At 38.5% G+C, this 25,503-nt stretch overlaps 1 protein-coding gene across 4 annotated transcripts in view; it reads left to right on the top strand.

Annotated features, from left to right (window-relative positions):
- RFX7 (regulatory factor X7) overlaps positions 1 to 25,503 on the top strand; it is a 156,722-nt gene that overhangs the window by 82,806 nt on the left and 48,413 nt on the right. For all 4 annotated transcript variants that reach the window (XM_065547950.1, XM_065547951.1, XM_065547952.1 and 1 more), the window contains one exon: positions 23,674 to 23,756. In XM_065547950.1, the coding sequence (XP_065404022.1) occupies positions 23,674 to 23,756 (83 nt within the window). The remainder of the gene's footprint in view (positions 1 to 23,673; positions 23,757 to 25,503) is intronic.

Genomic DNA, 25,503 nt, shown 5'->3' with positions numbered 1-25,503 from the left:
GTACCGTCTTATTTTCTAGGGCTGTCTAACGGGCCAGTGTTCTAAGAAAGCATTTTTATGTCTTGCCAGCTATTTCTAGGTTTAAAAAATGCAGTTAGCCTATATTTTTGGTGACTTAACATACCCTAATAAAGCATCTGCTTTACTGAGCGTGCTATGCTCAGCACCTAGAAGGCCAAGTAAACTCACCTGGTCAGAAGTGGAACATGTCTAATGAGTTCCTTGTCGTCGGTAAGTATATGGCTTTCTGAGTTAAGTCAGCTCTACTAGGGTAGGGTTTATTCATGAGAACTGATAAAAGGAGGATTTTCTAGGACTATCCTTAGGAGAGAAAATTTGAAAAATGATGTGGGGTTACCAGAATACCTGTTGCTTCTGGAGGGTTAAGGGTATTGTCACTTTCTGAAACTAGGTAACAGATGCCATCATTCAGATAGTTGTGTAGTGAGTCAGGTTCCTTCCAGGGGAGAAGTCTTAGTGATATCCTTTTGCAAGGGAATATAGTAAAAAACTTGTAGTTGGTATATTTTAAGTTTTAAACACTGATTAAGGCCGGGCGCGGTGGCTCAAGCCTGTAATCCCAGCACTTTGGGAGGCCGAGATGGGCGGATCACGAGGTCAGGAGATCGAGACCATGCTGGCTAACACAGTGAAACCCCGTCTCTACTAAAAAATACAAAAAATTAGCCGGGCGAGGTGGCGGGCGCCTGTGGTCCCAGCTACTCGGGAGGCTGAGGCGGGAGAATGGCGTGAACCCAGGAGGCGGAGCTTGCAGTGAGCTGAGATCCGGCCACTGCACTCCAGCCTGGGCGACAGAGCGAGACTCCGTCTCAAAAAAAAAAAAATAAATAAATAAATAAAATAAAAATAAACACTGATTATATAATCCTTTAAAACAGGGGTCCCCCAGGTACTGGTTCGTGGCCTGTTAGGAACCAGGCCACACAGCAGTAAGTGAGCAGCGGGCGAGCAAGCATTACTGCCTGAGCTCCGCCTCCTGTCAGATTAGCAGCGGTATTAGATTCTCATAGGAGCACAAACCCTATTGTGACCTAAGCATGCGAGGGATCTAGGTTATACGTGCCTTATGATAATCTAACTAATGCCTAATGGTCTAAGATGGAACAGTTTCATCCCAAAACCATCCCCGTAATCCCCACCCCATCCATGGAAAAATTGTCTTCCCTGAAACTGGTCCCCGGTACCAAAAAGGTTGGGGACCATTGCTTTAAAAGACTTTTCCTCTCTGCCTTCCAACTCTACTGGCACAGTGTTTATACTCCTGAGGCAAATGATCAAAATCAACAGCCTAAGCTGTGTTCTCTAAAAACTGTCCTACTTTAGTGAGCAGCAAAGCCTATTATGAGATAAACCTTAAGAACCAACTTTCTGGGCACACTTGAGTTGTCCATTACAAAAATCTAAAACCTAAAAAAGAAAAAAAAAAAATCACGGCAGAGGTACTAACTACCCCATGTGAAAAATCCAATTTTAGCATAGTTAAAATCAGGCAAAGGAAGGCAGTGCAAGCAGTCTGTTGGTAGGAAGTCTGTTCATGTATCATAGTTATCTTTGTGGAATTTCAGTAGTACCTGAGTTCTCACCAGGATCCTATTATTTCCCTGGGTATAACCTTCCTAGTCTCATCTACATCTTGGCTTAATGGAATCTTACTGGTATGGCTTGCTTCATATCTAAGTACTGTGTGTTTCACAGATCTTGGATTTTAAAACATGTGATTGCTCAGATACAGGCTGGATGGTAATAACCAATAGGTGTGGTCCAGCAAATCAAGCATCTGGTGCTTACAGCCCTGGAAGGAAGCAGCTACTGACCATGTAGATGGACCAGAAGGGCTAAACTTGAGACCCACAGCTGGATCTGTTCCACAAAATTGTTTTGTTTGGCCCACACTGATGTTTTAAAAATTTTGGATTGGTTGCCGTATTTTAGAATGAGGAAAGTTCACAGAAAAACTTAGGTGTTTGTTTTCTGTTTTCTCTTGAAAACAGGACACTGAGCCCTTGTTTCCACATGACAGCAGTTGAACCTAAGTAGTGGTTATTCTTTTTAAACATGACATACACTCTTTAGTCCTCTCAGTCCCCACCATGCTTTCACCTCCTCAGATTTTTCTTACCTATGTTCTACTGTACTCATGTGCATTACCTGCCTGGCGTTTGAGTTTGTGGCTTTTGTGTTAGATTATTTGGGGGCAAGGTTATTATAAGAGCTATTCTTTGCAGGGTTGGGGACCCATAGTAGTACATATGAGGATAAATAATGGGAAGAAAGCCTCTGTTTTTGTTTCTTAGTAATACGGAGTCTTTACTGTCAGTTCCTGCTTTAGTTGGCCATTACAACATCCAGCCAATAGAAAGCAAAAATAGTATATAACAAAGAATAATGATAACTATTTTGAGTGTCTGCTATAGATCAGCCACTGTGTAAAACATGTTGCCTTCTCACTTTCCTGTGACACTATCCTTGATGACTGTATTGTAGATTGTGGTTTAACATACCCTCCCAACACTTTTTCTTCATAGCATTTATCATCATCATGTAACATATGTTTTACTTTTAAATGTTATTGTCTGTCTTCCTGTTACTAAAATATAAGATAGTGCCTAGAGCATAGTAGGCACTTGATGCTAGATGAATATATAAATGAATAATCTTGTTTAATTTTTAAACTTTCCAAGTCTGTCCCATGGTTTAGTGTTTTAAATCAGAAGCCAGTTTTCTTCATGTACTTGCCGCTAAAGTGTTCCTGAGAAACAGACCTACTATTAGAATGGGGCCTTCTAAGAGAGAGGACACACTCCCAGCAATAAATTTGAGTAGTTCACTCCAGCAGTAATTCTTAACAATTACTTTCCTGCCCTCCAGAGATATATGCTGCATCTGTGAGGGGTTATGGGTGTGGAGTACGCCATTCCAAAAAATTATCTTCTTCCCTTTACAGGAGAAAGCATGCTTTCTCACCTCAAATCCTTGCTTTAATGAATGCTAAATGGTGACCAAGGTCAACTCACCGACCCAGACTTGATCGAAACTAAAAATTTTGTTTGCAATATCTAATTAAAATATATCAAATAAATAAATAACAAAAATTAACCTATTATGGCTCGAAAAAAGCTCATGGGTAGAAGATCAGATTTATTTTGTTATACAGCACTGGAGTTACTGTTGGTAAGATTTATCTCAGAATCTTATTTTTTCTTTCTGTTCACTTAGTGGAGAAGAAATAGGTAGTTTTCAAAATGAAGAGCATGTCTGTGCAGAATTTACTTGAGTGGGAAAATGTGGCAGTTGGGCCAGATTTAAATAGCTTGTTTGGTTTTGTTTAGTATCACAAAAAGAAATGGTTTATGTAAGGCCATGCCATGTAAAGGATTTTGAACCTTTTACTCTTTCCTTTTTTTACATTAAACACTTGAGTTATTTTACCCTCCTTTAGTATGTGAGAAAAACATAGTTAATGTTTTTGTTTTTCTTTTTTTTTATTTTTTATTTTTTTTATTTTATTTTTTTTTTTTTGAGACGGAGTCTCGCTCTGTCGCCCAGGCTGGAGTGCAGTGGCGCAATCTGGGCTCACTGCAAGCTCCGCCTCCCGGGTTCACGCCATTCTCCTGCCTCAGCCTCCCGAGTAGCTGGGACTACAGGCGCCCGCCCCTGCGCCCGGCTAATTTTTTCTATTTTTAGTAGAGACGGGGTTTCACCATGGTCTCGATCTCCTGACCTTGTGATCCGCCCACCTCGGCCTCCCAAAGTGCTGGGATTACAGGCGTGAGCCACCACGCCCGGCCTGTTTTTGTTTTTCTCTCCAGTGGAGTCCAGTGGACTAAATTGCCACTGAGGCACAAAAAAATGAGTTCTGGTAACTTTTGTGTTTCATAATTATGAACAGTGCTCTAACCATTGTCAGCTAGCTTTCAAATTTATTACATTGTCTCAAGAATAGGAAAAAATATGATGATAATTTCTCATCATTACCTGAAAGAAACGCAATTTTCCTTAATATGTTAGTATTCAAAGAATGACATAATACACAAAAGTTGCTATGATGGAAACAAATGAATTCTTATAGTATTCTAATTTTTCTATCTTTGCATTTTAAGTCATTTCAAACTTGCAGAAAAGTAAACTCTAGGGGAGAAAAGAAGGAAAGGTTACTAGGAACAGAGAACACAGGCACTAAAGAATTGACTTTTCCTGTCAATGGCCTACCTCTTTGTTAAGGCTGTAGCTTTGTAATCTTGAAGAATCCAGTAGAAGTTCAGTTTTTTGAAAGCATCGTGGCAGCTGGACTGTCAAGTACCATCATTTTTTTACATGCTGAAAAAAGTTAAAAACACAGTGACTAGAAAGATCTAAACCTTATCCTTCTTGCTGATACCTCCACCCATCCCCACCTGCTAGTAGAACCGTGGGATCTTTTCAAATAGCACACAGAAACATTGGTAATAACCTTGCCTTCTCCTGAGTGATTCAGAGTGAATTTAGGGGAATGTTACATGATGATCCTGTGATGGTCAGTTTTTGTAAAATTTAACAATGGGAAGAAGTGTTCTTAAGGTGGCTCTCATTTAAATTCTATTTCAAGGGGACTCAAATCTTTTGGCTTTGGTACCCTTTGGCTGTTTGAACCCTGGTTCCTACTATGAGTGTTTTAGCAGTATGCCCTTGTCTAAGCATTTCATTTGTTTCTTACTTTGGCACTTATGTAGCCAAAGATACTATGATACTATGGTACTTTCTACCGTGTCATTCATTATCTCAGTTTCAGAGATTCAGCTTCCTTTTTTACTATTAAGTTCTAAAAAATTCCTTGTGGTTGTGTTTCTTTCCTGGATTTATCTTTTGATTTATCATCAATTTATGAGCTCAGTTTCTTAAAAGTATTAAACAGGCAAATATAAATAGCTAAGAAAACCAAAATATATTTTAAAGCACATTCATAAAAATTACCAGTTTAGATACAATGAATGTCCCTACTTTTTTCTGTTATAATGTAATGTAATCAGTTCTTAATTTTATGTGCAGAAACTTCTCAATATTAAGCACAGAATCTACTTAGTAATATCTTACATGTCTATCTTGGAGTAAGAATTTGTCAGTGCCAATGTTGCAGCCCCTTGGGGCTTCTTAATATTGGAATTTCTCCAGGCTTGATTACAGTTGAGGGAAGTTGAAAGGAAATTTTTTTATTGTTTAGCTTGTTTTTAGATGGCAGTAAATTCTCTAGGTCATCCAACAGGATTAGGGAGACAAGCATTGTGAGAAACAAGTTTTGGGTTTTGCTGACATTTGCTTGTCAGCATTGCATCACTTTTCCTTAACTGTTCTCTAAGTACCGATGTCTTTCAAATTGACTCAGATCATATTCCTTATCTTTGAGCAGAATATTTTGAACAGAAAATTAAGCCATTTTCATTTATATACCCAATTCAGTAGGTTTATAAATAAAAGGGCAAATCCTCACAATAATACAAGTACAGTAAAAATTACTCTCCCCATTTGATTTATATTTTCTAGAACTGAGAATAGAAAAACAATTTCCTCTTACACTGTTTATAGTAGGTAGCCCTTGAAAGAAAATCACTTATCCCTACCACCCCCAGTGGTCCTCATAACAAGTTAGGAACCTGAAAATTGCTGAAAACTGAGAATTCTAAGCAACAAGCATGGCAAATAGAGTCCTCATACCTGATCTTTTTCTCTATCTTCCTTACTCAATCCTGTGGAAGAACTGCTGAGGCCTGAGAAAATATAATATCTGGTATGTTGATTGTTTCCACAAATTTAAAGAGGCTACAGGATAAGCTTTATACTTTCTCCCTTTTGATCCTTCTGTCAGTGATGCTGGTGAAGAAGAGTCCTTTTTAGAAACTGTTCCTGAATCAGTGTCGCCTGAGGGGGGAAAAATTAGAATTTTTTTTTTTTTTGGAATTTTGTTTTTGAAGCTTAAAAAAATCAAGGGCAGACAAATTCAAGCATAATTATTAGTGTATTTATGTTCCCTTCATATATGGTAACTCAACTAAAGAAAGAGTTAAACTTGATTATTTAGGTTTCTGGAATTTAAGCTGACTATTCCAAATACAAAGTTAAATTAAAACATAAAAAAAACAAACCAAAAAACTTTTTACTGTTACCAGTCTGAAAAGAAAAGTTTCATGGACTGATTATGGACATGATACCCTGATTGGTCATCTTCCACCAGAACTCAGTTATTGTCAAACTGGCCAGTATTTTGGAAGGTGTTTATAAGTCTCAACAAGCATTTCTGCTAATTCTGGAAAAAATGATCCTCAGATACAATTTCACCATCAAAGATTTGCATGAAAGCTCCTCAGTGAAGTACTAATTGTTATGCTCTTTATAAGCATCAGCCCTTCCCCAGTTTTTTAACCTTGCTTAAAAAAACAAGACCGAACAGAGTAACACGAGAGGGAACATTGTCGTTACAGGAAACAAATCAGTACAGATTTCAAACAAGGGAAATCACTATTTATTAACATTTGTAAAGTTGTGGCTTAAACCTGATGCTTCACTTTTTCACAGTGGTCCCTAAAAACAGGAGCAGATCTCTCCATTTAGACTACTTTTAAACTGAATACTATGCCAATAAATAATGAAAACATAGTTCCTTACCATCTGCTTAAAGGTCTTTAAGTTCTGGTAATAAGACATTCAAAACTCACTCTGGTTCTCTGCAGTCCATCTGGTATGTATTGACAGTTCAGAAACAGATGTCCTGAGCAAACAGGAACACCAAAAAATTAGTATTTGCAATATAGAATATTGTTTCAGGAATTTATTTATCATAGAAGAGAAATGAAAAGTTACCCATTTTGTTCCCAGCCAAACCTGGGAAAAGTTATTTCTGATCTATTCTGCTTAGATTGATTATTGATTTCTCTCTAGTAGCACAACTGTTGTCAGAAATACTTACTAACTTCAATTCTGTGTCAGTAGCTCAGGAAAAAATAGTTTCTGCCCTTTTCTGCACTCACCCTAAGGAAAGCCAGTACTTGTGTAACATAATCTTCAATGATGAGTGACCAAGTCTGATGGTCACATATAAAATCTGAAGGACCCTTGTTCTTGTGGTATTCCAACCAAGTTAGTGGAGATTACCAGGCTAAATAAGTCCTGAATTTCTTAAAGATGCCTTACCTACTCCCAAGTTCATTGAAGCCTTATTCACAATACCTAAGATACGGAAGCAACCTACGTGTCCATCATCAGATGAATGGATAAAGAAAATGTAATTATATATACACAGTGAAGTAGTATTCAGCCTTAAAGCGGGGGAACTTCTGTTATTCACAACAACATGGACTAACCTGGAAGGCATTATGCTAAGTGAAATAAGCCAGGCACAGAAAGACAAATACTGCATGATCTCACTTATATATGGAATCTAGAAAGGTTGAACTCATATATGTAGAGAATAAAATGATGGTTACCAGAGACTGGGTGGTGGCGGGGAGGGATATGGGAAGGGGAGATATTGATCAAAGGGTAAACAGTTTCTGTTAGAAAGAATAAGCTTTAGTGTCCAACAGAACGATGTCTATTATAACAATAATGCATTGTATATTTCAGAATTGTGAAAATAGTTGTTTTTTGGGTTTCGGGGGTGGGTTGTTTTGTTTTGTTGATACAGAGTCTCGTTCTGTTGCCCAGGCTGTAGTGGCACAATCCTGGCTCACTGCAGCTTTGACCTTCCTGGGCTCAAACAATTCTCCCACTTCAGCCTCCCAAGTAGCTGAGACAACAGGTATGCACCACCACACCAGCTAATTTTTGTATTTTTTGTAAAGATGGAATTTTGCCATGTTGCCCAGGGTATAAGAGTAGATTTTAAATGTTTTAGCTACATAAAAAATATGTGAGGTGACGGATTTATTAATTAGCCTGATTTAATTATTCCACATTGTAAATATATAGCAAGACATCACATTGAACTCCATAAATATTTACCATTAATATTTAACAATTAAAATTTAAAGGGCCAGGTGTGGTGGCTCATGCATGTAATCACAGCACTTTGGGAGGCTGAGGCGGGAGAATCACTTGAACTCAGGAGTTTGAGGCTGCAGTGATCTGTGATTGCACCACTGCACTCCAGCCTGGGCAATAGAGTGAGACCCTATCTCTTTAAAAAAAAATTTTTTTTTTACTTTAATGTTTTAAATGCCTTACTTTTTCACATTGAAGTTTCTATACTTGTTGATGGAATTTGAATTGTAAACTCTTCTGCCAAAGATCTGATTTTAAGCAATTACGTATTTTTAAAATAGTAACATTTACGTAACAATACCTAAGTTTTATATCACAAAAATTATGAGCATTTTGTCGCTGTGTTTTATATTTTGAAACTGATACTAAGCTTAAAAAGCTTGCTAATATTACAAAGCTAATGAGTGGCAAATCTGGAACTCAGATCTGGGTCTTCTAATTCTATATCCTATACCTTACCCCACTATAGCTTACTGCTTGATATAGATATCAATTTCAAGTAACAGCTGCTTCATTCATCTATTATAGCTTACTGCTTGATATAGATATCAATTTCAAGTAACAGCTGCTTCATTCATCTATTTTATATATATGTCATATCCTTATTATAGATCTTATGTAATCTGGGTTATTCTTTATTATTAATTTATCAGTAGGAGACTTATTAACCTCAGATTTATAAAAGCTTCATCAAAGCTACTTTTATTACTCTGCTAATCAGTTACTGGGTGATATTTTCATATGAAAAGTCTCTATGACATAAGTTCTAGAAGAGTCAGTTAATCATACATTTTGCTATATGACAATCTTAAGGATAAATTGTTAGGTTTTTTCAAGGCCGGGTGCGGTGGCTTACGCCTGTAATCCCAGCACTTTGGGAAGCCAAGGCGGGCAGATCATGAGGCCAGGAGTTTGAGATCAGCCTGACCAACATGGTGAAACCCCGTCTCTACTAAAACTACAAAAATTAGCTGGGCGTGGTGGCATGCACCTGTAATCCCAGCTACTCAGGAGGCTGAGGCAGGAGAATGCTTGAACCTGGGAGGCAGAGGTTGCAGTGAGCCAAGATTGTGCCACTGCACTCCAGCCTGGGCAAGAGAGCAAGACTCTGTCTCAAAAAAAAAAAAAAAAAAAAAAAAGGTTTTTTCCTAAATTAAATACGAACTCAGAGAAAGACATTTTCATATGCTAAACATAAAAATGGCATTCTTTTTCACCTGTAATAAAGAATCCCATGATACAGATGTAGCATGAAAAATCAGTAGAGAAAGTGTGAAATACTCAGTAAGTGCTACTCGGACAATTTTTAGTTAGGTCCCTACTTTATATCTTACAGAAAAATAAATTCCAGAAGAATTAAAGGCCCACACATGAAAAACAAAATTTTTAAACTTTAAAAAGAAAATATAGGATACTATCTTTATGACACTGAAATAGGGGAAAATTTCAAAAACAAAAGACCAAAAGCTCAAATTATGACTGAAAAGATTGATATATTTGACTGCCTGGAAATGACAAATGTCGACATCACAAGACTTCAAAAACAAAATGAATAGACAGGTTACAACTAGGAGAAGATATTAGCAGCACTTTAAACCAGTAGAGAATTAGTATCCAGACTGCCTGATAAATATCCCCATATTTAGATGAGCAAAAGAAATGAATGGGCAGTTCCTTGAACAGTGTGGTTCTCCAAGTGTAATCCTTTGACCAGCATTAGCAGCATCACCTAGGAGCTTGTTAGAAGTCCAGATGCTCAGGTCCCCACTTCAGACCTACAGATTCAGAAACTCTGGAGTGGGGCCATGCAGTCTTTGTTTTAACAAGCTCACTACGTAATTCTGGTGCATATTAAAATTTTAGAGCTACTCTGTTAAACTCAAATGATAAATAATATGAAAAGATTCGGTCTCATCATCAATCAGAGAAGTATAAAACAATGAGATACCTTTTCATACCCATAAGATTAGCTAAACTTTAAAACTTAAGTTTTAACAAGAATGCGGAGAAACAAATTATAGTATTGCTATTAGGAACATAAATTTGTATAAGTTTTAGAGAGCAATTTGAAAATACCCAGTAAGGTTGACTATGTACATTCTTTGTTACCAGATACTTGTACTTTTAGGTTACATCCCTTAGGAAAAAACTCACACAAGGCCACAAGAGTCACAAATAAAGGATTTCCATTACAGCACCATTTGAAATAGTGAAACTTTGCTATAACGTATTGTCTTATCAGTAGAGATATGAACAAACTGTGGTTTTGTTTCATAGAATACTATTTCTATATGCTGTTAAATAGTTAAGTCCAAGATCAGAAGCAAACATGGCAAAAGGTTAGCATCTTGTAAATGTGGCTATTGATGCATGCGTGCGCACATTCTCTACTATGTTTGAAATACTTTGTAGTTTTAATTTTTAAAAATTAAATGAGATATTAAAATATTAAGAGGGTTTCCATTTGGCTCAGTCTTATCTTTCAGGATTCTGCCTCAAAGGTGGATAGAGTTTGAGCAAACCAGAATCATTATAGTTGAGGGTCATGACCAGACACTGGAAAACATTTTTTTAAAACAATCAGTAAATGCAGATTCATTGAAGATAAGCTACATGCTTTCCTGAGTAAATGCTGTGACCCAGAGTAGAGGAACAGACTGGCATATTGCAGGATCGTGTGTAGTAAACTTATTAGAGCTGACTTTTTAACCAGTTTTTTGATTTTTTTTAAAGTAAAAGTTAACTGGAAGAGAGCATGAAGGTTCTATATTCTAAACTGGTGCTTATAAACTGTTTTTTAGCCCATACCCCATTCTGATAAATGTAATTATATTCTTGGTTAATATCATTTGAAATTCAAAATAAGTTAAGTATTCTGTTCTAAAAAATGAATGAATGAAAGCCTTTTTGATTATGGGGAGGAGACTTTTTCTTGTTTCCACATTTTTTTAATATACTTTAAGTTCTGGGTTACATGTACAGAATGTGCAGTTTTATTACATATGCAGTTTTGTTACATAGGTATGCATGTGCCCTGGTGCTTTGCTGTACCTATCAACCCGTCACCTGCATTAGGTATTTCTCTTAATGTTATCCCTCCCCTAACACCCCACCCGCCAACAGGCCCCAGTGTGTGATGTTCCCCTCCCTGTGTCCATGTGTTCTTATTGTTCAACTCCCACTTATGAGTGAGAACATGCGGTGTTTGGTTTTCTGATCCTGTGATAGTTTGCTGAGAATGATGGTTTCCAGCTTCATCCATGTCCCTGCAAAGGACATGAACTCCTCCTTTTTTATGGCTGCATAGTATTCCATGGTGTATATGTGCCACATTTTCTTAATCCAGTCTATCATTGATGAACATTTGGGTTAGTTCCAAGTCTTTGCTATTGTGAATAGTGCCACAAGAAACATGCATGTGCATGTGTCTTTATTGTAGAATGATTTATAATCCTTTGGGTATATGCCCAGTAATGGGATTGCTGGATCAAATGGTCTTTCTAGTTCTAGATTCTTAGGATCGCAATACTGTCTTCTGCAATGGTTGAACTCATTTACACTCCCACAAACACTGTAAAAGTGTTCCTATTTTTCCACAACCCCTCCAGCATCTGTTGTTTCCTGACTTTTTAATGATCACCATTCTAACTGCTGTGAGATGGTATCTTATTGTAGTTTTCATTTGCATTTCTCTAACGACCAGTAATGATGAGCATTTTTTCATATGTCTTGTGGCTGCATAAATGTCTTCTTTTGAGAAGTGTCTGTTCATACCCTTTGTCCATTTTTTGATGGGGTTGTTTTTTTTCTTGTAAATTTGTTTAAGTTCTTTGTAGATTCTGGGTATTAGCCCTTTGTCAGATGGATAGATTGCAAAAATCTTCTCCCATTCTATAGGTGGCCTGTTCACCCTGATGATAGTTGCTTTTGCTGTGCAGAAGCTCTTTAGTTTAATTAGGTCTCATTTGTCAATTTTGGCTTTTGTTGCCATTGGTTTTGGTGTTTTAGACATGAAGTCTTTGCCCACGCCTGTGTCCTGAATGCTATTGCCCAGGGTTTCTTCTAGGATTTTTATGGTCCTAGGTCTTACGTTTAAGTCTTTGATCCATCTTGAGTTGATTTTTGTAAAAGGTGTAAGGAAGGGGTCCAGTTGCACTTTTCTGCATATGGCTAGGCAGTTTTCCCAGCACCATTTATTAAATAGGGAATCTTTTCCCCATTGCTTGTGTGTGTCAGGTTTGTCAAATATCAGATGATTGTAGCTGTGTGGTGTTATTTCTGAGGCCTCTGTTCTGTTCCTTTGGTCTGTATATTTGTTTCGGTACAAGTAACACGCTGTTTTGGTTACTGTAGCCTTGTAGTATAGTTTGAAGTCAGGTAGCATGATGCCTCCAGCTTTGTTCTTCTTGCCCAGGATTGTCTTGGCTATGTGGGCTCTTTTTTGGTTCCATATATAGTTTCAAGTAGTTTTTTCCATTCTGTGAAGAAAGTCAGTGGTAGCTTGATGGATATAACATTGAATCTATAAAATACTTTGGGCAGTATAGCCATTTTCACGATATTGATTCTTCCTATCCATGAGCATGGAATGTTTTTCCGTTTGTTCGTGTCCTCTCTTACTTCCTTGAGCAGTGGTTTGTAGTTCTCCTTGAAGAAATCCTTCACATGCCTTGTAAGTTGTATTCCTAGGTATTTTATTCTCTTAGTAGCGATTATGAATGGGAGTTCACTCATGATTTGGCTCTCTGTTATTGTTGTACACAAATGCTTGTGATTTTTGCACACTGCTTTTGTATCCTGAGACTTTGCTGAAGTTGCTTATCAGCTTAAGGAGATTTTGGACTGAGATGATGGGGTTTTCTAAATATACAGTCATGTCATCTGCAAACAGGGACAATTTGACTTCCTCTCTTCCTATTTATATACCCTTTAGTGCTTTTCCTTGCCTGATTGCCCTGGCCAGAACTTCCAATACTGTTGAATAGGAATGGTGAGAGAGGGCATCCTTGTGCCAGTTTTCAAAGGGAATGCTTCCAGTTTTTGCTCATTCAGTATGATATTGGCTTTGGGTTTGTCATAAATAGCTCTTATTATTTTGAGATATGTTTCATCAATACCTAGTTTATTGAGAGTTTTTAGCATGAAGGGGTGAATTTTATCGAAGGCCTTTTCTGCATCTATTGAGATAATCATGTTGTTTTGGTCATTGGTTCTGTTTATGTGGATTGGGTTTATGTGGATGGATTATGTTTATTGATTTATGTGGATGGATTACGTTTATTGTTTAGGCGGATTGATGTGGATGGATTATGTATATTGATTTGTGTATAGTGAACAAGCCTTGCATCCCAGGGATGAAGCCAACTTGATCATGGTGGATAAGCTTTTTGATGCGCTGCTGGATTCGGTTTGCCTGTATTTTATTAAGGATGTTCATCAGGGATATTGGCCTGAAATTTTCTTTTTTCTTTGTGTCTCTGCCAGGTTTTGGTATCAGGATGATGCTAGCCTCATAAAATGAGTTAGGGAGGATTCCCTCTTTTTCTGTTGTTTGGAATAGTTTCAGAAGGAATGGTACCAGCTCCTCTTTGTACCTCTGGTAGAATTCAGCTGTGAATCTGTCTGGCCCTGGACTTGTTTTGATTGGTAGGCTATTACTGCCTCAATTTCAGAGCTTGTTATTGGTCTATTCAGGGATTCAACTTCTTTATGGCTTAGACTTGGGAGGGTGTATATGTCCAGGAGTTTATCCATTTCTTCTAGATTTTCTAGTTTATTTGCATACAGGTGTTTATAGTATTCTCTGATGGTAGTTTGTATTTCTGTGGGGTCAGTGGTGATATCCCCTGTATCATTTTTTAGTGTGTGTATTTGATTCTTCTCTCTTTTCTTCTTTATTAGTCTGGCTAGTGGTGTATTTTGTTGATTTTTTTTTCAAAAACCAGCTCCTGGATTCATTGATTTTTTTTTTTTTTTTGAAGGGTTTTTCATGTCTCCATCTCCTTCAGTTCTGCTCTGATCTTAGTTATTTCCTGTCTTCTGCTAGTTTTTGAATTTGTTTGCCCTTGCTTATCTAGTTCTTTTAATTTTAATGTTAGGGTGTCAATTTTAGATCTTTCCTGTTTTCTCTTGTGGGCATTTAGTGCTATGAATTTCCCGCTTTAAATGTGTCCCAGAGATTCTGGTACGTTGTGTCTCGTTCTCATTGGTTTCAAAGAACATCTTTATTTCTGCCTTCCTTTTGTTATTTACCCAGTAGTCCATTCAGGAGCAGGTTGTTCAGTTTCCATGTATTTGTGTGGATTGGGGTGAGTTTCTTAACCCTGAGTTGTACTTTGATTGCACTGTGGTCTGGGAGACTGTATGTTATGATTTCCCATTTGCATTTGCTGAGGAGTGTTTTACTTCCAATTATGTGATCATTTTAGAATAAGCACGATGAAGTGCTGAGAAGAATGTATATTCTGTTGATTTGGGGTGGAGAGTTCTGTAGAGGTCTATTACATCTGCTTGGTCCAGAGCTGAGTTCAAGTCCTGAATATCCTTGTTAATTTTCTGTGTCATTGATCTGTCTGATATTGACAGTGGGGTGTTAAAGTCTCCTATTATTATTGTGTGGCAGTCTAAGTCTCTTTATAGGTCTCTGAGAACTTGCTCTATGAATCTGGGTGCTCCTGTATTGGATGCATATATATTTAGGATAGTTAGCTCTTCTTGCTGCATTGTTCCCTTTACCATTATGTAATACCCTTCTTTGTCTCTTTTGATCTTTGTTGGTTAAAGTCTGTTTTATCAGAGACCAGCATTGCAACCCCTGCTTTTTTTTGCTTTCCATTTGCTTGGTAGATCTTCGTCCATCCCTTTATTTGAGCCTATGTGTGTCATTGCACATGAGATGGGTCTCCTGAACACAGCACACTGATGCATCTTGACTCTATCTAATTTGCCAGTCTGTGTCTTTTAATTAGGGCATTTAGCTTATTTACATTTAAGGTTAATATTGTTATGTGTGAATTTGACCCCGTCATTATGATGCTATTTGGTTGTTTTACCTGTTAGTTAATGCAGTTTCTTCATAGTGTCAATGTTCTTTATAATTTGGTATGTTTTTGCAGTGGCTGGTACTGGTTATTCCTTTCCATGTTTAGTGCTTTTTTCAGGACCTCTTGTAAGACAGGTCTGGCAGTGACAAAATCCCTCAGCGTTTGCTTATCTGTAAAGGATTTTATTTCACCTTCACTTATGAAGCTTAGTTTGGCTGGATATGAAATTCTGGGTTTAAAATTCTTTTCTTTAAGAATGTTGAATATTGGCTCCCACTCTCTTCTGACTTGTAGGGTTTCTGCCGAGAGGTCTGCTGTTAGTCTGATGGGCTTCCCTTTGTGGGTAACCTGACCTTTCTGTCTGGCTGCCCTTAACATTTTTTATTTCATTTCAGCCTTGGTGAATCTGACGATTATGTGTCTTGGGGTTGCTCTTCTTGAGGAGTATCTTTGTGGTGTTCTCTGTATTTCCTAAATTTGAATGTTGGCCTGTCTTGCTCGGTTGAGGAAGTTCTGGAAAATATCCTCAGGAGTGTTTTCCAACTTGGTTCCATTCTCCCCGTCACTTTCAGGTATGCCAATCAAACATAGATTTGGTCTTTTCACATAGTCCCATATTTCTTGGAGGCTTGACTCATACCTTTTTTTTTTTCCTCTAATCTTGTCTTCTCAGTTTATTTCATTAAGTTGATCCTCAACTGATATCCTTTCTTCTGCTTCATCGATTCGGCTATTAATACTTGTGTATGCTACACGAAGTTCTCGTGCTGTGTTTTTCACTCCATCAGGTCATCTGTGTTCTTCTCTACGTTGGTTATTCTAGTTAGCAATTCGACTAACCTTTTTTCAAGGTTCTTAGCTTCCTTGCATTGGGTTAGAACGTGCTGCTTTAGCTCAGAGTTGTTTGTTATTACCCACCTTCTGAAGCCTACTTCTGTCAGTTCTTCAAACTCATTCTGCATCCAGTTTTGTTCCCTTACTAGCGAGGAGTTGTGATCCTCTAGAGCAGGAAAGGCGTTCTGGTTTTTGGAATTGTCAGCCGTTTTGCACTGGTTTTCCCCAATCTTTGTGGATTTATCTACCTTTGGTCTTTGATGTTTGTGACCTTCCAGTGGGGTGAGTGGATGTGCTAATCCTTTCTGTTTGTTTCTTTTCCTTCTAGCAGTCAGTCCCCTCTGCTGCCAGTCTGTTGGAGTTTGCTCGAGGTCCACTCCCAACCCTGTTTGTGTGGGTATCACCAGTGGAGGCTGCAGAGCAGCAAAGGTTGCTGCCTGTTCTTTCCTCTGGGAGCTTCAACCCAGTGAAGCACTTGCCAGATGCCAGCCAGAACTCTCCTGTATGAGGTGTCTGTCGGCCCCAACTGGGAGGTGTCTCCCAGTCAGTATACACGGGGGTCAGGGACCCACTTGAGGAGGCAGACTGACTCTTAGCAGAGCTCGAATGCTGTGCTGGGAGTTCCACTGCTCTCTTCAGAGCCGTCAGGCAGGGACGTTTAAGTCTGCTATAAGCCACTGACTGTGGCTGCTGCCTGTTTTACAGAGATGCCCTGTCCAGAGAGGGGCAATCTGGCAGTCTGGTCACAGCAGCCTTGCTGAGCTGCAGTGGGCTCTGCCCAGTTTGAACTTCTCAGCAGCTTTGTTTAGCCTGTGGCTGTAAAACTGTCTCCTCAAGCCTCACCAATGGCCGACCCCTCTCCCTGCACCAAGCTTGACCGTCCAGGTGCATCTCAGATTGCTGCTGTGCTGGCAGTGAGAATTTCAAGCCAGTGAATCTTAGTTTCCTGGGCTCCGTGGGGGTGGGACCCGCTGAGCCAGACTACTTGACTCCCTGACTTCAGCCCCTCTTTTCAGGGGAGTGAACAGTTCTGGCTCAGTGGCATTCCAGGCGCCACTGGGGTATGGCAAAAAAGAAAAAAAAAAGCTCCTGCAGCTAGTTTGGTGTCTGCCCAGTTGGTCACCCAGTTTTGTGCTTGAAACCCAGGGCCCTGGTAGGGTAGTCACCAGAGGGAATCTCCTGGTTTGCGGGTCGTGAAGACCATAGGACAAGCGCAGTATCTGTGCCAGAGTTCCTCAGGCTTAGTCCCTCACAGCTTCCCTTGGGTAACGAGGAAAATTCCCCGACACCTTGCACTTCCCAGGTGAGGTGATGCCCCACCCTGCTTCGGCTCACCCTGGGTGGGCTGCACACACTCTCCAACCAGTCCCAGTGAGATGAACCGGGTACCTCAGTTGCAAATGCAGAAATCACCCGCCTTCTGCAACAATCTCACTGGGAGTTGCCGGCCAGTGCTGTTCCTATGTGTTTTCACATTTTTATCTGTATATGTAAAAAGTATTCTGCCGGGCGCGGTGGCTCACGCCTGTAATCCCAGCACTTTGGGTGGCCAAGGCGAGTGGATCACGAGGTCAGGAGATCGAGACCATCCTGGCTATCGCGGTGAAACCCCGTCTCTACTAAAAATTACAAAAGATTAGCTGGGCATGGTGGCAGGTGCCTGTAGCCCCAGCTACTTGGGAGGCTGAGGCAGGAGAATGGCGTGAACCCAGGAGGCGGAGATTGCAGTGAGCCAAGATCAGGTCACTGCGCTCCAGCCTGGGGGACAAAGCAAGACTCCATCTCAAAAGCGGGAAAAAAAAAAAAAGGATTCCTCAGTTTTCTCAAAGGTGCTAGAGGAAAACAGTTTAATTTTTATATTAATCAGGATGACTTAGTCTATGCTGTTATAACTAAGACTGAAATATCAGTGGCCTAACTACAAAAATGTATTTTCATTCGCATTATATGCAGCAGAAATCACTGAAGACCGCTGTTCCAAATAGTCCCTCAGAACCAACATTGACAGGAAGGCCGACATAGCCTCACTGGTGCAACACATGGCTTCCAAGATACCACAGAGGGGGAAATGGGATGGGGTGCCACTTTTTTTTTTTTTGAGACGGAGTCTCGCTCTGTCGCCCAGGCTGGAGTGCGGTTGCGCAATCTCATCTCCCTGCAAGCTCCACCTTCCGTTCACACCCTTCTCCTTCCTCAGCCTCCTGAGTAGCTGGGACTACAGGCGCCCGCCACCACGCCTGGCTAATTTTTTTTGTATTTTTAGTAGAGACGGGGTTTCACCCTATTAGCCAGGATGATCTCAATCTCCTGACTTCATGATCCACCCACCTTAGCCTCCCAAAGTTCTGGGATTACAGGCTTGAGCCACTGCCCCTGGCCAACACATTGATTCTTAACTATGTCAGCTGAATAGTGAATTACATCACTGTGATCAGATTCATAATAATCACATGATTACAAGCCATCTGCAAAGTGGGCTGAGAAATGTGGGTGAACTGATGGAATACTGTCTCTGTCCCATGTTTTTTCACCACTACACTTGCACCTCATAGAAAGAATTAGCTTAATGTTACTAGTTCCTAATGTCAGTATTTTTTATCAGCCAAAGTTTTAGAAGGGAAGGGGGTTGAGTGGCAGGATTCAAACACCAAACTCCACCTTCAACCTCCAAAAGCAAGTTGATCTTATACTATGCCTTCATTTTCCCCTTGATCACATAATATAAAAATGAATGTTGAATCTGATTGTTTGCTACAAGCTTTTCTGTGCAGAATTTGAAAGGTCAAAGTACCATCTCAATTATCATTAAGTTTGTAGCATTGTTGTGCTTTCATAGCTAAAGGTTCAGAAAAACCATCGTCTTAAATCTATGCTTATGAAAATGGGATGATGACATGCAAGGTCGGCTCACTTGCTGGGAATGACCAAGAATATTTTACCAAAATTCTCCAGAATTGTTTCCTGGAATGTGTTTGACATATAAATCAACCTTGAGTTCAAAAATTCCTTTTTAATACCTTTTTGCAAAGATTGAAGTGCATGAGAAAGAGGTCTTTTAAGTTTTCAGCAAGATCTTCAACTGCAATAGTATGAAATTATCAGCTACCTCATTCGAATAACTAGAATAATATTTGAGGTTCCCCCTAAATTTGAAACTGTTTTCACTAGCTTTTCTTTGAGAAATTCTTCATTCATCTCAAGAAAGTGAAGACTTTTAAGTCTATGAATGTTGTTTGTCATTTAAGTTTCATTTGGAATCATCAGATATGTTTTCCAAATGTGCGAAGCTCTGTTAAAAATTAGAGTTTTTATTGTAGTAAAATATACACAACAAAATTTACCATTAGTGATATTTATTACATTAACTGTGTTGTACAACTACCACATCAATCTAGTTTCAAAACCTTTTCCTCACCCCAAAAGGAAACTCAGTACCCTTTAAGCACTCATCTGCCTCTGGGAAACACTAAGCTGCCTTCTGTCCCTAGGGATTTGCCTATTTTGGATATTTAATATAAATAGAATCACATGATATGTGTGTGGCTTCTTTCACTTAGCACAGTGTTTTAAAGGTTCATCCATGTTGTAGCACGTATCAGTACTCCATTCCTTTTATGGCTGAATAAAAAATTATAATTTTTAAAGTTTATGAAGTTGGTCTTTTCTCTGGTGCTCCACAAATAGAATACCATTATGATTTATTTTGTAAATCCAGCCAAAGGAATTTCTTTTTGACCACCAATGAATTTTGACATAGAACAGAAAACTTTTAATTCTTATCATTTAAATCTTCACAAAGCATATCAAATAATCTGATGTTTAACATACTTGCCACATGATACTCTTGCCTTGATAATCAAGCAAGGTTAGGGTCTTCTCCCAAACCAGTGAGCATTGTTTTAGAAGCCACTAGTTAGCAGTAGATGACACAATATATCCAAAACCAGAAATCTTGATGGTGACCCCAGCCTTGCTGGACTGAAATGCCATCACTATACACTTGGGTCATTTTTGGGGGGGTTTGCTTTATAGAATTTTGTTATTATCAGTTTTCATGCTACTCTCCAAATTTTTTCTTCTATGTGTTGTACCTCATGTGGTAATCAAAACAGTAATTGAACAGTTACAAGTTTTCATTGTTTGAAAAAAATTAGGACACTGACTTTAATCTTTTTCAAAACCTTTTTTGCCGTCTTCTAAATCATTTCTTTGGTGCTTAATACTAGTTTAGAACATCTTCTGAAATTTCTTCTGTGTTCTGGAATCTCTTCTCTATTCTTTTTTCCAGTATATTTAAAATTTAAAAGCTATACAGAATCCAAGGTTTCTCCAACAATAGATTTTTTTCTTAGTGATCAAAAATAATATTTTTATTGCATTTTCTCAGACATGGCTCATAATATTAGGTATTTCATTATTAAAATCTTCTCTGAATTTAATATGATTGGCATTGTTGCAATTAAGTGGGTGATGTTAATAATATTTGACAGTGGTTCATGCCTAGCACCCCAGCACTTTGGGAGGCAGGAGGATCACTTAGTCCAGGCAGGCATTCCAGACCAGCCTAGGCAACAATTTTGTAGCAACAAGCTACAAAAAGTAAATTAAAAAATTAGGTGGCTGTGGTGGCACGCACCTGTGGCCCCAACTACTTAGGAGGCTGAGGTAGGATGATCTGTTGAGCCCAGGAGTTTGAGGCTGCAGTGAGCTATGATTAAGCCACTGCACTTCAGTCTGGGCAACATAGTGAGACTCTCTTAAAAAAACAATTTGACAAAAAAATATCGGGGGAACCTGCCCTCGATAATTCAACATGAGTCCTTTTCTGTTTTCCCTAAGTGTCAGCCGGTCTGAGAAATAAAGGGAAAGAGTACAAAAGAGAGAAATTTTAAAGCTGGGTGTCCAGGGGAGACATCACATGTCGGCAGTTTCCATGATGGCCCCCAAGCCACAAAACCAGCAAGTTTTTATTAGTGATTTTCAAAAGGGGAGGGAGTGTATGAATAGGGTGTGGGTCATAGAGATCACATGCTTCACAAGGTAATAAAATATTACAAGGCAAATGGAGGCAGGGTGAGATCACAGGACTGGGGAAAATTTAAATTGCTAACGAAGTTTCAGGCACGCATTGTCATTGATAACATCAGGAGACAGGGTTTGAGAGCAGACAACCGGTCTGACCAAAATTTATTAGGCGGGAATTTCCTCGTCCTAATAGGCCTGGGAGTGCTACAGGAGACTGGGGCTTATTTCATCCCTTATCTACAACCATAAAAGACATACATCCCCAGAGTGGCCATTTTAGAGCCCTCACCCTAGGAACACATTCTCTTTCTCAGGGATGTTCTTTGCTGAGAAAAAGAATTCAGCGATATTTCTCCTATTTGCTTTTGAAAGAAGAGAAATATGGCTGTGTTCCACCGGCTCTCAGGCAACCAGACCTAATGGTTATCTCTCTCATTCCCTGAACGTCACTGTTATCCTGTTCTTTTTTCAAGGTGCCTAGATTTCATATTGTTTAAACAATTTGTGCAGTTAATGCAATCATCACAGGGTCCTGGGGAGACATACATCCTCATCTTACGAAGATGACGGGATTAAGAGATTAAAGACAGGCATAGGAAATCAGAAGAGTATTGATTGGGAAAGTGATAAGTGTCCATGAAATCTTCACAGTTTATGTTCAGAGATTGCAGTGAAGACATGCGTAAAAAATTATAAAAGTATTAATTTGGAGAACTAATAAATGTCCGTGAAATCTTCACAATTTATGTTCTTCTGCCATGGCTTCAGCCAGTCCCTCTGTTCAGAACAGAAAAAAATTTCAGGTTTCAGGAACCGTATTTAAGACACATTAAAGTGGGGTGACATCAGAGGTAGGAAAACCAGCTGGTTAGACACTTTAGAAATTTAAGTGTCATTAAAAGTTCATTAAGGGCAAGAACTGTGGTGGTGGTGTGTTGTTCATCTGTGTTGTATTGTTCACTCTTTGTATAATTTGTGATATACAGTATAGGTTCATAGTTATTTTATGCCACTTGTGGAACATAGCAGAAAACAAAAGTAATGGATAAGCAAATGAATTATCCTTATTGTTGAAAGAAAGACAGCTGAAGACCTAGACTACTGTGGTGGCAGTGAAAAATCAAAAGACTGGAAGAAGATGGGGCATAGTGTTAGAGGGCTAAATAAAGGATTAATGTGGAATGCACCAAGAAAAAGAGAGTTAAACAGACTCCAAAACTGAACACTGTGGAAACTAGAGAAAAGAAGGTGATGATAGGTAGCATTTAAGAAGGGAATGTGTGTTTGTTTTCTTTGAGGGGAGAGCTACACAAGGGTATAGCTGATATTATTAGGTATTGGAGCAAGAGCTCATTGGAAAATACCTATAGGCTATGGGATTTTAAAAATGTAAATGGGAGCTGTTTGCATGTGATTGATTAAATCATTACGTAGATGGATTCTAAGATTAAATTTTTGTGGATGTCTTCTGATGAGACTAAGAATAGGCCCGGTTATATCATTTTAGGTTTTTTCAAAAATTGAATCTCTGTTTAAACTGTGCTTTATTAAGAATAAATTCTATCAGGAATGCCAGTAATCTGTCCACATTTTTCATTGCAATGGAGTTTTGCTTGAATTAGGCTACCAGAATTTTACTATGAATATTTTTATTATGATAGGATTTGTGGCACATTTGAAGCCATTATGGCAAACTCAATTTAGAAGAAAGTTATAAAGAGGAAGGCAAAAATTATTTTAAAGGTTACATTTAGAGACAAAATGACATAGTTGCAGGACAATAGCAATAGAAAATCTTACAAGTAGATTCTCTAAATAGCAGCTACTGTTGGCAAGCCAACAAATAATCACATCTGTAAGGTCTGGAAAGAGTTACTGGTTTTATTTCAGTGTTTTTTGTTTTTTGTTTTTTGTTTTTTGTTTTTTTTTTGAGACGGAGTCTCGCTCTGCTGCCCAGGCTGGAGTGCAGTGGCCAGATCTCAGCTCACTGCAAGCTCCGCCCCCCGGGTTCCCGCCATTCTCCTGCCTCAGCCTCCCCAGTAGCTGGGACTACAGGCGCCCGCCACCTCGCCCCGCTAGTTTTTTGTATTTTTTAGTAGAGACGGGGTTTCACCATGTTAGCCAGGATGGTCTCAATCTCCCGACCTCGTGATCCGCCTGTCTCGGCCTCCCAAAGTGCTGGGATTACAGGCTTGAGCCACCGCGCCCGGCCTATTTCAGTGTTTTTAACCTCAGTTCCATCCACAGGTAACAGTAGCACCATCAGTCACATGTTCTAAATATTTGAAAATTGGAAAAGGATTCTAGAAATTATGTCATTCATTTTATAGTTCTATGGAAAATTTGCTGTAGCACTGAAAACCTCATAGCCAGTTAATGGTTAGACAAAGACTAATAAATGTTTCTCTTGATTCCTGGTCCAGTACTTGTCCTACAATTAGGACAAATAAAACCCTCGTTCTTTAAATGTGATTTTTTTTCTGAGCCTTGGTCAATAATTTTATTTATGCCCATGATATAAGAACTAATAGGTAAGTACCATTTTCTTTTATTAAATTTGTATATGTAGTACATTTATCAAATAACCTAATTGTATTATTTTAGTGATGAGAAAAGACAAATGATTCATCTGTCTTAAATTTAAACAGTCATTATTTTTAGGGAGATGTTAGTAAATTTTGTTTGGGGAAAAATGAGTGTTTTTAAAAAATGATCTTTCTTTTTAATCCTTTGTAAACAGCAAGAAGTTGAGAAGTTTACAGACTTAGAGAAACTCTACCTCTACCTTCAGCTGCCTTCTGGTCTCAGCAATGGAGAGAAAAGGTATATCTATTCTTGTCTTTGCTATTATTATGCTGTTTATAGGAAGTCCCTAGGATATATGTGAGGTGTGTATGTTTTGGTTGTTATGGTTTTTGCAATATTCCTGAAATCATTAGAAAACATACTGGCAAAACAATACATCATTTTAGTCTTTGATGATATTTGGTTAAGTATTTACTTGCAGTTTTTGCTAATTTATTTGTGCAACTGGGTAAATGCTATGACATGCAATTTGGGTTTGTTTCATAGACAGATGAATATATGTTTATGCAGTGTGAGGGATTGTGAAAATTGAACAGAAAACCAAAGAATAAACAGATCAGTATCATAAGGAATAATGTACAAGAGTTTTTTTAGGTACTATCAGGTAAAAACATCATAGAATCTAAAACAGAAATTAAAGTGAAATTGCCTGTATGAAGCATGAATTCATAAATGTAAGGTGTGTTAAGTGCTTGGGGTATTACTATAGTTTCATCATTAAAAATTATAGAAAATGTGGAGAGAAGTTGTTCATTCAGTCATTGTAATTTTTAAAAGTTTCCTTAACCTTTTAAGTATTTCTCAGAATTCATTTCATTCATATAAATTATGCTTATTCTATTTTTTTAAAACTGTATATAGAAATAAATGAAATGAAAATTATTTGAGTTTTGTCTTTTTTTTCCTCAGACCAAATTTATAACTGTTTTAATCATGTTATGTCCTAGATACTTGCTCAGTGTTTTTGAAATAAATTATTCTTACAGATAGCTGAGATGGATGTCAGAATCAGCAGAGTAGCTTCCCTTGTCCTATCTTTGGTGTCCATTTCGGTATTTATTTATAAGTAATACTTCCATATAGTAAATCTTACAATGTTTAATGGATGTGTCAGCCTATGACAGCGGGCCTGGCTTTAGGAAGGATTGTAGGGGGAGATTTATCTGTTCAGGATCTCTCTGGTGTGAATTCCATTCTGGAGCATAGAATGCTTTAGTAAGATTTCCAAGTAGTTATATATTTATATATATATATGTGTGTTTATGTATATTTATATATATGTGGATATATGTATGTGTGTATATATGTATATATATATTATTTGAGAATGCTGAGCAAATAGAAATAAGCAATTTTTGTATAATTTTGTTTTAAAATTTGATGATTTGGTAAGTGTAGGCAAATGAACAGGCAAGTACATGAGCAGATATCCACTTAAATGTGATATTTGACCAAAACAAATACTTTGTCAGTGCTCCATCACCTGCATAGGGAGGGATGGAACAGGGCAGTAACTTCAGTCTTATACCAGCTATAGAAAACAGCTCAAGCCTGTAATCCCAGCACTTTGGGGGGCCTAGGCCGGCAGATCACGATGTCAGGAGATCGAGACCATCCTGGCTAACACGGTGAAACCCTGTCTCTACTAAAAAATACAAAAAACTAGCCGGGCGAGGTGGCGGGCGCCTGTAGTCCCAGCTACTCCGGAGGCTGAGACAGGAGAATGGCGGAGGCTGAGACAGGAGAATGGCGTAAACCCGGGAGGCGGAGCTTGCAGTCAGTGGAGATCGCGCCACTGCACTACAGCCTGGGCTACAGAGCGAGACTCCCTCTCAGAAAAAAAAAAAAAGAAAAAGAAAACAGCTCACAACCATAGCTGGACAATTATCTACTAGAGTTCCTAAGTTTGGTTTGGTCGTTTATAGTGTATTTGCAAACAGTTCTTTAGTGGAAAATTTAGGCCTTGCTCAAAAATTATTAACGA

The sequence above is a fragment of the Macaca fascicularis genome, chromosome 7, assembly GCF_037993035.2.
Source record: "Macaca fascicularis isolate 582-1 chromosome 7, T2T-MFA8v1.1".
Lineage (NCBI taxonomy): Eukaryota > Metazoa > Chordata > Mammalia > Primates > Cercopithecidae > Macaca > Macaca fascicularis.
The sequence above is the reverse complement of the archived record's forward strand: the minus strand, read 5'-3'. Positions and strand labels throughout refer to the sequence as shown.